Source organism: Macrosteles quadrilineatus, unplaced genomic scaffold (assembly GCF_028750875.1).
Source record: "Macrosteles quadrilineatus isolate MER2022 unplaced genomic scaffold, UCM_ALF_1.0 Scaffold_16__1_contigs__length_3527350, whole genome shotgun sequence".
Taxonomy (NCBI): domain Eukaryota; kingdom Metazoa; phylum Arthropoda; class Insecta; order Hemiptera; family Cicadellidae; genus Macrosteles; species Macrosteles quadrilineatus.
The window spans coordinates 1,486,856-1,500,595 of NW_026542609.1; the positions used below are offsets into that span (position 1 = coordinate 1,486,856).

General features: G+C 34.6%; 1 protein-coding gene across 8 annotated transcripts in view; it reads right to left on the bottom strand.

Annotated features, from left to right (window-relative positions):
* LOC129005104 (SH3 and multiple ankyrin repeat domains protein 3-like) overlaps nucleotides 1-13,740 on the bottom strand; it is a 238,027-nt gene that overhangs the window by 56,026 nt on the left and 168,261 nt on the right. For all 8 annotated transcript variants that reach the window (XM_054433907.1, XM_054433903.1, XM_054433901.1 and 5 more), the window contains exon 3: nucleotides 11,189-11,359. In XM_054433907.1, the coding sequence (XP_054289882.1) occupies nucleotides 11,189-11,344 (156 nt within the window). In that variant the 5' untranslated portion in view covers nucleotides 11,345-11,359. The remainder of the gene's footprint in view (nucleotides 1-11,188; nucleotides 11,360-13,740) is intronic.

The window sequence follows — 13,740 nt, forward strand, 5'->3', positions numbered from 1 at the left end:
AAGAATTATTATCAGTTCTAATGTGACCTTTCACTATATGCGATACGAAGTGTGATTAACAAATCAATAACGAGTGGATGAGGTCAATCAATTAGTAAACTTTGAGAAGGGATAAAAACTACTATAAATTAAAATGTCATCCTAATCAATCATGTGAGCTAGTGTGGTTCGTCGAAGGCAGTAGATTAGTAGGTTTTGTCTTGGGTCGATGGTCAAATAGTTTTAAAATAGACCATACTATAGATCTAGCTGGCAAGAAAAACAATTCTTGTTGCACTACGTTGTACAGTATTAGCATAGATTAAACGACTAGACACCTTTAATCTATGGTATTAGCTACGGGCTTGTGCATGTGATGTGACTTAAACCGATTTTTTAAAGTCAGAAGGGGTCGGGTCGCGGCATTATCACTTAGATAAAATCAAATGGTGATTGGCAGGATTTTAACTCGGAGCACAGAAAACGTCGGAGCCTCAATGACCAAAGTCCCACGCTTTTAGACTCTAGACCAGTTTGTTTCCCGTGCCTTATTGTATTTCCGAATGTGGATGTATAATTTGTTGACAATCCGCTACGAAAATAGTTATGGAACCATTTGCTTGATTAATTTAATTTGTGTGCGTGTTTAAAACAAAAGCTTAAAGCTTGAATTCAGGTACTAGAAATTACAGTCAAAATAATAGAATTAATTCTTTAGGGAGATACATTTTATAAACGGAGACATAAAACACATAACTACAAACGGAGACATTCATATACACAAAGATAATGTGGTATGATATTCAAGGACAATATACAGTTGCAATTAGAATTGCCAGACCTGAGCCATAAATATAGAGATAATGGTTGGCCGACCCTTCTGTACGGGAGGGGTTACATAGTTACATATTGCTAGGCTGTGAGGCTGTGTATGTTACCCTATATGGTGCATAGCTTATGCTTAATGTTATAGGGCGATGAGGTTATTTAAAGGATAATTGAAAATATTTCTATAATTATTGGTAAAAGAAAAAGCTTTCACGACGTGTTAGGGGTTGGAATCTGATCGTGTAGATCTGGTCTAGATATGAAGTAAGATAACCCTAAAAAATTGTATATTTTATTCGTAAAGGTTATATTTCCTTAAAAAGGTACTAAGCCATATCCTTCACTTCCCGTTCACAATTCAGTAAGTAGTGTCACAGAAAACATACTACTATAACCTGTTTTCTGTGGTAGTGTCCATGAAACCACACAATACAAAATTATGTTTCAGTGAAACTAGCCGAAAAGGCTTAAGAACTTGAAAAATGTTCCTTAACTTTGAACATTTTCAAACGATTTTCACTACTGTATTGCTTTACCAAGGTCAAAACTACTTCAGAAAATAGCCTCAAAAGGCTTTCTATCTCTGAAATATCAAGATCATTTCACAATATCATATAATATTTTTAAGAATAACGCAACAATAATCGCCTAGATAAATGTTATGTTTGTATTAAATTGCATTAGATTAGAAAAACAAATATACCAGTGTTGCATTACCTATTTATAGGAAACACAAACAAAATCAACCATCTACAACTTCACTGTTCACTAACACACGAACTTGCACATATTCGAAAAGAGACTGGAACCTAGCACAAATTTACTAGATCGACTGAAACTAGGAACACTGGAACTTGGACTACTTTAGAAACTGGAACCTCGCACCAATATACCAGATCGACTGAATCTAGGAACACTGGAACTGGGACCAGGAAGTGATGAATATTACCAGATGAATCTGAGAACTGGAACAACAACCCATTGTTGGCGTTGCCAACCTTACAGATTGATAATTACCCGATAATTACTGTACTTCCCCTACAATGGCTAATTATTTCTGTCTAGTTTTACCACCTTCCCGACGCCTACGGCTTCCTGACGCGTGATTGGCATAGAAACTCGACCGAGAGATAACAATGGTGATAAAAAATTTAAAAGTATGTATGGGGTTTATGGTGGTGGTTTTTGATTGGTTGTTTACAGCGGATTTTTACTCATCCCAAGGCGCACTTTCAATTGTGGAAGCTTACCTATATACATTTTGTGGTTTAACATTTTATTTCCACTAGTCTCCTCAGAGATGCAAAATTCTCTTTACGTAATGCATTAGACTATAAAATTAGACATTCCATTCGTTTAAGTTTATGATTTCAAATTCAAAATAGACGACGTAATTTGATTTAAGTGTGCCACCGACAAAAATTGGGCCTTGTTACTGTATTTTTTAAATTTTCTTTTATCGAATATGCAGACTTTTTAACTAAGTCAAATTAATAGGTGATCTTACAGTAAGCTAGGGAATCATTTATGCAACGTCGACAGTTTTAAACAATCGTAAGAAGTGAAAGGGAATTTTAGACAAAACTATGTTCTTTTTTAGTAAGCGACAGCTGGTCCAAATAGATGGGACGTCTACTTCAATATACCATGGTGTAATAGCTGTTGCCATTGCTTCAGCTAAAGAGGAAGAATAGTGAAATTTGATACAAAGAGCAACAATTTCATTGACGGATTTACTTAATAAAAGAGTTGTTCAATTTCGTACAACTCTGTAGAACATAGTTTATGTATAGAATCGAGTAGCTAAATAGAATAGAATGATGATTGAAAAGGTATAGAGCAGTCGAATGGTATTTCTTTTGTTTTAGGAAGTTTAAAACAGGATTCAAGCTTTAGAAGATAGGGATCGAGATGATCTCTGTTTATTCGTACCAAAGTTACCCGCCAGTTGATGGCTTCCCGCCATTATAACAGCCTCATTAAAGCAGCTGAGCTCTTTAATTGCAGCAATTGCCGCGACGAGACGCTGCGTTTTGTTTCAATTCATTTGTTTAACTATTTTTGTCAAGCCGCAGTCAAAAACAATGTATTGTTTTGCATTTCTAACGCTTTTACATACAGGGTGTTTTTTTAAAAACTTGCATCTTTATTTATGTAAAAACCGCAATAGATAGAAATATGCAGTTTGCGGGAATCATCTATTGACGTAGGGGGACCAATTGTTTTGAATTCAACGTTACATTCACATTCCCCCCCTTTCCCCCCCTGCCCCCAACTTATTTTTTTTAAATAGCAAGGTACCCCTTGTGACATATCAAATAAAAAAGCATGAAAAAAGAAAATGTTTGATGAAAAAAAATTGAAAATCGGTTCATAAATTTTTGAGATATTCCCCCCCTCACCCCCCCCGGAACTTATTTTTTTTAATAGCAAAGTACCCCTTGTGACATATCAAATGAAAGAGCATGAAAAAAGAAAAATTTTGGCGAAATTTATTTTTCATTCGATATGTCACAAGGGCGGGTACCTTGCTATTAAAAAACAAGTTATGGGTAGGGGAAAAGGGTGTGATTATCTCACAAATTCATGAGCCGATTTTAAATTTTTTTTCACCAAAAATTTTCTTTTTTCATGCTCTTTCATTTGATATCACAAGGGGTACTTTGCTATTAAAAAAAAATAAGTTCCGGGGGGTGAGGGGGGGAATATCACACAAATTTATGAACCGATTTTCAATTTTTTTTCATCAAACATTTTCTTTTTTTATGCTTTTTTATTTGATATGTCACAAGGGGTACCTTGCTATTTAAAAAAAATAAGTTGGGGGCAGGGGGGGAAAGGGGGGGAATGTGAATGTAACGTTGAATTCAAAACAATTGGTCCCCCTACGTCAATATATGATTCCCGCAAACTGCATATTTCTATCTATTGCGGTTTTTACATAAATAAAGATGCAAGTTTTTAAAAAAAACACCCTGTATAACACTTGCGATATGATAAAAGTCCACAGAGAAATGTACCTATTTGGTAAACATTTTGGTTTTTATTGCAATATAGTAATGAGGATGTTAAAATAATTAACGAATACACTTAGATTTACCATTTAAACCCACCAACAGTTTTATTCGTATTATCTTTTTATATTATGAAGGATTGATTACTGTAAATCAACTCGCTATTCGATTAAAACACTCACATACTCCCAAAACTGCACTTAAACTAAAAAAGCAAGAATTTTACAAAAATTTACATTGTAAATACAATGCTATATATTATTATGCTATATATTATTATGCTATATATTATTATGCAATGATATATTAGCTATCTGCGTGTAATATATTAAACGAAAGGAAACTATTTATGATTTATGAAAACATGTACCGGTAGCTGAATATTTACAGGTACTTGCTGTATAGGCTAACTACACCTAATATTTTTTTATAAATAGCTACAAGATATTCAACATACTACAACGCCCAGGGTATTAAGGTGTTAATCGAAAATTGAAATAGAAGCATTTACCGTGTTTATGATCATGGGGTGTTTTAAAAATCTTTAAACACACACAACCTTTATTTTAGCCCAGCCTTTTCTTACAAGTGTTACATGTAGCGTCCTTGGTAAAAATGAGCAACTGTATTGTTAACTATATGTAGCTGGTCTAGTGCACAGAGTAGAGAATAAAACTTTTATTCTCTGCTTTGAGGTCTAGTGGTAAAGCGCGAAACTTCGGTCTCCAAGGCGCGGGGTTCAATTCCCACTGATTACCAATTGATTTTTAAGTGATAATGCTACAACCTCTACGCGTAGCTTGGAAAACAATCCCGGGCTAGAGTCTAATGAAAAAATCTATAGAAAACTGTACACAGTTGACAATTATTGACTACCCACATTGTATTTGCTGACTAAGCACAAGATTTATTAGGGGAGGGGAGGGAATGTACAGCAGTTACATGTTTCAGGACCGAACCATAAACAACCAAGGTAATGTGGGGAAGCAACTGCTAACCCTTTCTTACCCTGTATAACATGGGACACAGTCGTCCCTTGCCTCAACTTGGCTGTTTGTCAATGCGTAAATTATGGTCTGGGATTTTGCATCAGATAAAATACACATGAATACACGAATACTTGAACAGAACCAGTACGGATCATAAACAACAAATGTCGTTGCTGGCCCAAATCCTATACTAATAGCATTATTAACATATATTTTGTCAGTGCCATGCAACGTTAAATAATGTTTTTTTTTCGGGTCAAAAACATAATTTGTTTATGTTTATGATCCATACCGGTTGTGTTCTAGTATTCATGCGTGAATATGAGTTATTATGGCATATAGTGTAATCTGCCTTGTTATTGAAACTTAGTTTTAATAGATTTCAAATTATTTAGGAATCTGTTTGGAGGAAATGAGCGAAAACAGAGGCGGTGCCTGGGGCCCCGAGCACAGTTAGGTTAGAAGGTGATCAGGAATTTATCAATATATAATAATTATAGCATTTAAAATATATTATAATGTTTCAAACATTTTAGTTTGAGAAAACATTACACGAAATATTGCACTCGACTCACAAACACGAATATAAAAATAAAAAAAAAACTGAAGTGTTATCCAGCTTTCTTTTAAAACTAATAGATAAGTCAAAACTAGCGTTTTACCGAGTTCTAACCACAACTCCGTTATTCCAACCTAACAATTGAAACAGTTTACACATCACGGACAAACGTACATTCAATATCGTACATCTCAGCTTGACCCGCGTATAACGGACGGTATGTAGGGCAGGAGGTGGCATAACATGATGAGATGTCATTATGCATCTCGGACGTGGAACGTGACAGAGTCCTTAGTGTCCTGCGTGTCCTGGGCAGTGTCCTGGCAACCTACATACAATGTTGAGGTGACAGGACGTTGGTAAAGGATAATACGGTATGCATCTGATCTAGCTTTATAACCTTAAACCATTGAATTTTGAATAGTCAAGTATTAATGCCACCATCGGCTATACACAGAATAGACTTGAAGCCAAAACACGTTGTGCAATCCTTTGGTCTACCAACAAATTCCAATATTCTGTGTCAAGTGATCGATCAATCAGCTGTTTGCTATGATACTGCATTGATTTTGATCAATATTTAACCCAATATACCTTCTGGCGAGATGGCCCTGAACTTAATCTATTTTCTAGGCTTCAAATGTTTACATTACACGGGAAGTCAATGATGCCATCCGTCCTGAAAACCTGTACAATCTGAAGAAGTACAAAGAAAATAGAGATGTGCTGCATGAATATACGATACATTGACATAATCTAACTTTAAACCTAATGCCGTTGACTTTTGGTAGGATATACATAGAGAAAGACCAGCTTTTGTCAAGTTTTACATTCATTATAGTTTTTGTCTGTATGGTTAAAGTATACGTCCCTTTCCCCAAGTCAAAAAATGTAGCTAGTTCAATAAAAATGTATGTCGTTGGTTTGAGACAGTGACAAGAGTGGGCTTATGTAAATGATTGATTGTTGTCGATTATTTACACTTTAAACCAAGGAACAATGGAGGTAAGACTTATAGTAAAATATACTGTTGCTCTTTTACAAAACAAAACCATCATTATTTCAATCACTAAGAGAGAAACTGGTATTAGGATGATATATCCCCCTAGGATGCTCTATGGGGTCCTTTAACTGTGTTCGATTTGAATTACAAAAATTGATTTAAATATGCTGATTGACATGAAAATGGTTTGTCTTCAGTATCAAAACTGTCGATTTTGGTTACTTAGGTGGACTTCCCATCTAGATGGACCAGCTGTAGGCAATTTTCCATTAGTATAGAACATAATTTGGTGACCTAATAACTGTACTCGCAAAGTCTGCTTCAGTTTAAAATTATTCCCACTAAGAGTGTTTGATGTTTTAACAAAAACAATGGTCTAGTTGACAGTTAAATTTCCTTCGGTGTTTCATCGTTTTAAATGTCCATCATCAAGAGAGAAATCAATAATTGACGGCAGCAATACTCAATCGAATTACGTTCATTTTCATTGAAAAATTGGCTGAAAACTTGAAAATGGAAATAAAAAGTCTACTGCTGCATAACAGTATATTGTCACCAACGGCATATTAAATTATGTTCTGGATGGAAATCGTCATTATTGGACTATGAGCAAATTAAAGTGGCTAAACGACTATGAATAAAAATCTCTCCATCAATCTGTTTGTTAAAAGAAAAATCTAAAATGTGTACAATAATTAATTATTGTGATGAATGCAAGAGGTCTATTTCAGAAAAGGGCCGTCACTATTTAAACTATGGAAAACCCAAAGTTTAGGTCAGTTTGTAGCTTAACTCACAGGCTTTTCAATACCAGGTTCTCATTTGAAAACGATTTAATTGTGCAAACAACTTTAAACAGTGGTGGCCCTCTTTTGAAAAATACACAATGCAAGATTTCCTGTTATGTTCTACTTGAGTATATTTACACTTGAAGCCTTCGCAAGGCTTGTGTACTTGTGTAGGACCGCCTACAGTAGAAGTGAAGAACGAAGAGCTAACTTACACATTGACAGGGTCATCAGCTAACTAGCCTTCGACAGTTTCCTTACATTGACATGTCACATCTACAACACATGTGGACGAATAATGTCTATAAAGAACACCAGGGAAGTTGTTTTATTTGATTTATAACCTAAAGACCTTATAATCTTATACTTTTCACTTCGAATGGAAATAGACGTATGTTACGTTACATCTGCAGCCTGATTTTGAATAATAATTGACTTAGTTGAGTTGAGCTACCTTTGTACCTTAAATTAACAAGGCTATCTAATTAAATCATCTCAAATATGACAACATGTTAGCCAAGCCAAACGTGAAGGATGGCACATCAATTAGTTATCTCAGTAAGAAATGATAAGGGAAAACATATTTGTAAACTAGAGCAAACTTTATGATGGGTTATACTGCTTTGTTCTATTAAAAGAGAACATTTTTACAACAGCTGCCTGTATAAATGGAATGTATATTTCAGTCTAATGAAGAGAAAGATTTTAATCGGAAAAATTCCAAATCAATTGTACATATTTCTCTGCTAAATATGTATGAGTTTAGGTAAAAAATAGCTAATCAAGAAAACACATGGGATTTTGCTTGTAGTAAATGTCTCACACGTTAATGCTAAAGGAACGCGTCAGGTACTTCGTTATCCAAGAAAAAATATTTGGAAGGTTTTGAATCGCTTTCCTTTAAAAGCGTTTATACACAGGTCATAGAAATGCCTTTGATTTAGATACCAATTTATAAACAGTTCATAGAATTTCCTTTGATTTAGATACCAAAAAGTATCTTTTAAATTTGGTGCATAAATTAAGAAAAACTGCATTTCCATTAGAACTACCTAGTTTAAAATCGAATAATTGGAAATACAACAGACCTTTTTTACGTTTGGCCAGTAAAGTAAAATATTTCTATGGTCTGTTTACTTCTATTACGACTGTACTTTTATAACTGTTATAATTTAACTGATTTATTCTAATTGACAAGTTTCAATTCACAGCTTATTTTATTACTCGTTATTAGCAAGTTCTCACCAAGGAGTAATAGCGATTTAATTTCCCTACTTTACTGTCCAGTATCCCGCTGGCCACAGAGAATCATTACCTTGTCTTACTTTCTCTATGGCGATGGCGTGAGAATCGTCCGTTGAAGAATTGATCGGAATTCCTTACAATTACTCTAAAATCTTGTAGAGAAACTAGCGGCGATTGTATAACTATTACGGACACGAATTGAGTTAACGCGTAAGTTTATGAGTTATTGTTGATTACGGAAATCTATTAGGATTAGAAAAATCTAAGTATTTATTTACATCCTTTTATATCAACAAACTTTTTTCTACCACAACATGAAAATGATCCCATTGCCAAACATGTACAACATGCAAAATTGCTCATTTGAGCTTCATTCATTCCCCATCGCTACATCAGCTGATTTGATTTCACTATATTGGCGTTTCTATAACACTACCCGGAAAAGCATCTATGACAGTTAAAAGCATAAATAGTCGAAATTACATGTTATTACAATTTAATCATTGTGGTAGAAAAGATCTTGTGTGTATCACAGGTATAAACCGTCATTGCCGCTCTCAAAATGTATGGCCGCACTCAGCTAAAGCTATTTTATACAGCTCTGGAGCGGCAATGACGTTCTTTCCCCTTTTAATACACTAATACATATTTCCATCAATCTCGATAGCTACAGAATTCTGAACACCCATAATATGATGACGGATTATCTTACAGTTTGGTGTTGTTGCAGTAAAAATAAACCCGTGTTAGGAAGAAAAAAGAAGTTTTTCTACCAAAGTTATGAGAATTTTACTTCAGATTAACTATGGCTCATTCAGACGACAGCTTAAATATACATTTTTTGTTATTTAGTTTTAATTCTTTACAAAAATAGTTTGTCAAACTATACAAATCCATAATTTGATCAAACTACTAAGCAGGCCAATATGACGTAGGCCAATGTGTTTTTCACAACAATAGAAAATGCTGCTTAGTTTGTAATAACATGAGATAAATTGAAATACAAAGGAAAAACACTCCAGTAAATTTACTTGTGTGAAAGGATTCTTCACACAAAAATAAACACACGTCGAACTTTCTCCGAGCACCAAAACTTGTAATTAACTTACGGTTTCTCGACTGGCTCGACAAGGAGTTTGTAGAACTCCCCGACGTTTGACAATATAATCGTGTGTTATCGTTTCAGAATGTGACGAGGGTAACGAGAGTATGGGGAGAAGAGAGTTTGTTTCAGGCCGATGTTTAATTGGTCGAGGCCGTTGCCAAGTAACGCCCCAAGATCAGAACTTGCCCTCAGGAACAACTTAACGTAAATCATTCGCCAGTCCTACAGCAAGAACCTGGCGACAACGTGGAGACTAATTCATTACGGCCGAGAATTACATGTGGTCAACAAAATATTTAAGATTCCATTGTAAAAAGTAAGTTGGTGCAATATTAGGGAGTATAAAATGTATGACCCTTGGTTAGAATATAAATTATTGATAAGATAAAATTATTACCTCATCCAACGACAGTTGTTGGTATGACTAATAGTTTATCGTTCCTTAGAACTTTCATCATCTACATTGTGGTAAACAAGCGGTCACAATCACAATAATTGAAACTTGTCATGTTGATAAAGTAGTTAAAATGGAATAAAACTGATTAAAACTGTACAGGCTAGCCAGGATAACAGTAGTCTTATCACTCCACTGCCACTGACTAAATAAAACAGACTGAATCATGACGTTTCTTCTTCTCTCCAGTGCCACCTGTATTTCAATTTGTTTTGTTCTACTTATTTTATGCGTTTTTGATTTGTAGCTTGTCAATATATGTATCAAATATAATATTTTACTGAAAAGAAGTGTGATAATTTAAAATGTTACATTAGTCGGGTTTTGTTTAGCCATGTTGAATTCTTCTTTAACATTAAGCTTAAAACATTTTCGTAATACTTCAACAATATCTATGTTCTTTTCAATATATGTAGTAGCGCGATTCCGATATTACATTGATTGGTGATATTGTGATGTTTTAGGTATGTGTTATTTAAATCTTTGTTTGAAAGATCTTCCGTTTTGCCGATGTAGTACTTTGGACAGTCGTACCTGATTTTTCATTGTTGTTTGTGGCAAAAGGTGTGGCGTGGATAAACTTTTGACGTGTGTTGTTTACAAAATGTGTGACCGTCGTTTTGTTCCTATTAAATATTTTGTTAATAGCGTTGTTGATTTTTCTATAATAATGTATTTTAATGTATTTCTTATCCAAGTATGTTCATTTTTTTTTCTTTTGTATTATAGAATCAATCATTTTGAGGTTTGTACCCGTTTACCGGCAGAGGCAGAGTTTGGCTCATAGGCAGAGTAACGGGTACAAACGGGTACAAACCTCAAAATGCTATCGATGTTTGTGAATACCCACGGGCCTCCGCCAGGGCTGGCAGTTTTAAAGAACATATCGATGTTGTTCTTTTAAAAAAGAATATCTATCAAAAACAGCTAATACCGCACAAAACACACAAATTACATCACCGGAGTTTAAGGCACAAATATGTTATACACCTATATTGCATAATGATATGTAAACTTTTTTAACTATAATTTTTTTTTCAAAATACGACGTTGACAACACGTTGGTAATTTGCCAAACTCTGCTTGTTGCAATTTTCAATCCACATGTCAAGATGTATATTAGACATTACAAAATCAGAGAACCCACCCGATGGAAAATTACAAAGAACATCAAACAACACACACACCTCACTCTCAAACACAGCTGTTCTTGTAAGTACTGACCTTAGGCAAGGCGGCGAGGCATTGTTGTTTAACATCCCAAACCAGCTGATCCTTAGGGAACTGAAGGCACTTGTGGACATTGAGCTCTGGGACATGGATGCGTACCAGGAGATATCCGTCGTCCGGACCTACCGCTGCCTCAGCGTCGTCCTCCATACTGCCTCACTTCATCTGTAACACCACAAGACACTAGGTGAGAAAACGAAGGAAGCCAGAAAAACAAGGATCTTGGGAACTGCGAGGAAAACTCGAACAGTTGAAGAAAATTGGAAGATGAGGTCTGATCCCGGTGATCGTACTGCTTCGGTTATAGGTGCGAAGAGTTCAGGGCGTTGAGGATAGTGTCCAGAAGACGAAAAAAAAGAAGTAATAAGAAGAACTAAGAATCTATAGGAAAGCGCTTTGGTTAATAAATCAATTGTGGAAGGACCGCTGACTTAGGCCAACCGTTTGCACCATGAAATAAAACTGCTAATCGATCTTTTCATAGTAAAAATTCTTCGTTAGGAGTTAAAGTTTAATAAAACCTTTGACTACATATACCTATTATTCGAATTTTACTTGTTTTGACTGGCCTTGTCATGGATATACAAATGTAGCTGGAAAGGTTTCTGTAAAAGACATCATATTTTTAGTTAGATAAACACGGTGCTAACATCTTCCAAAGTAAACACGTTGGGTGAGTAGTAACACCTGGGAGTGCTAACGCTACTCAACAGTGAAGTCCCTGCATAGTTTGAGTAATTTTAATAGGCCAAATAGTTCATATTGCAGTTTTAAATAGGCACATATGGAGTCCAATAAACAAAAAGAGAAGTTAAATTCATTAAATCATTTGTGATAAATTTACAAAGGAAAAGGAGAAATTCTAAAGTCGGATTGCAACGGTAATGAGACAGTTTGACGTAAATCCTTCACCTGAAACCGAAGCGGTTTTGATCCCTCCCAATGACGCCTCCACATAGTAAAACTAATTTTTGTAACTATAGGGGAAGATAAATGAAATCTCAAATAAACTTTCAAACTTTTCTAAGAGTACATTCCAGTATCCATGATGTGTTTCACTTAGTTGAATGTGCATACGTAAGAATGTTCCTCCCAAATCCTCAGTAAAATACAATCTTTGAACTTGATGACTTTCATTTCAATATTCTGATTGAATCCACAAAAACAATATGAAATTCTCCAACCACTATTCCTTTACATCCGCCAAAAACGTGAACTTGGATCATATCAGCAACATACTATACAATGCAGTTCGTAGTATTTTTAGAGTGATTAATGGTTAAGTGACTTTTTAAGTATAGATTGCATCGATCACATTAGAATTATATTTTACACTATGATGGTACAGTAATTGTTAATTTTTAAACTATCAGACTGGGCTGTCCAGTTATAAAATATCACGTGACAAAACATATGACAGTGGACTGCTGGTCTATTGTGACATACTGTCCTCGTTCAATAGAATCATCGCCATGTCGCTTTATCTGCTTATGTCATATTTTTGGCACGAAAGAAAATTTTATATATTGCTTAAAAGATTGATTAAACTCCGAAATAACAGTATTTAAAGGTTAGAGTGGTTAGTAAAAAAATAAACAACACAGTATTACCTAACTATTCTCTGTTGTAATTATTGTATAAATACCTTTAGTGTGAATCACAGATTTTTCTCACAAAACGTGCATTTTTTATGTTAATAGCTAATACTCGTTCAATAACCCCCGTCAAAATGTCAATGGTTAAAATCGTTAATATCTAAGAGAAACGTTGATTAAAGTGAAAGAAAATCGCGTTGTTACCTCCCATTCAGTGTGTAATTACTGAAAAAAATATTTTAAAACTATAGTGTTGATATATAAAAAAAAAACACCCCTTTAAGTCGTCATAGTGCAAGTCCTAAAAAAAATTACTTTCAAACTATAGAATAAATATATTAAAACAAAATCATCCCTTTAAGTCCTTTGACATAATATTTGTAAAAAGATTTTTAATTTGATGGTTAAACTGATAAAAAATCACAAGTGAAAAAAATTCCACAAATCTCTCATCGGGTAGAAAAATTGTTTTTCTACAAAAAATAATGGGCTATTCAAATTTGTATAAAGGTGTAAAAAGTGCATTTTGCAAAGCACAGCCAAGATTTGAACACAAGTAAACATAGGTTTCGCTCTGGTTTCTCCTTTGATACCTGAACACTTTGAACTGTCACTGTCACAGACAGTCAAAGGGACGTTGAACGGTTCTGTTTACACTTTTCGTTGACGTTCTGACTGTGGCTTTGGACAAACTTGCGATGAAACTCCCCAGAGGAAAACATATGTGTAAAATATTACGTACTCAGCTATAATTCAAGTTTCACAACATCATTTTTTAATCATCATTTACATGTAAAACCAATTCACGTATTTTCGTTACTCTGATGGAATTGATTTTCCGAAAATATATTCTCAACAAACTTAAGGCAAACCTTAGGCTCCGTGGTAACCTATTAAACATAGAGGATAAAAACAATCACTTGTACTCCGGTTTGGAGTAAATCTCAGGAA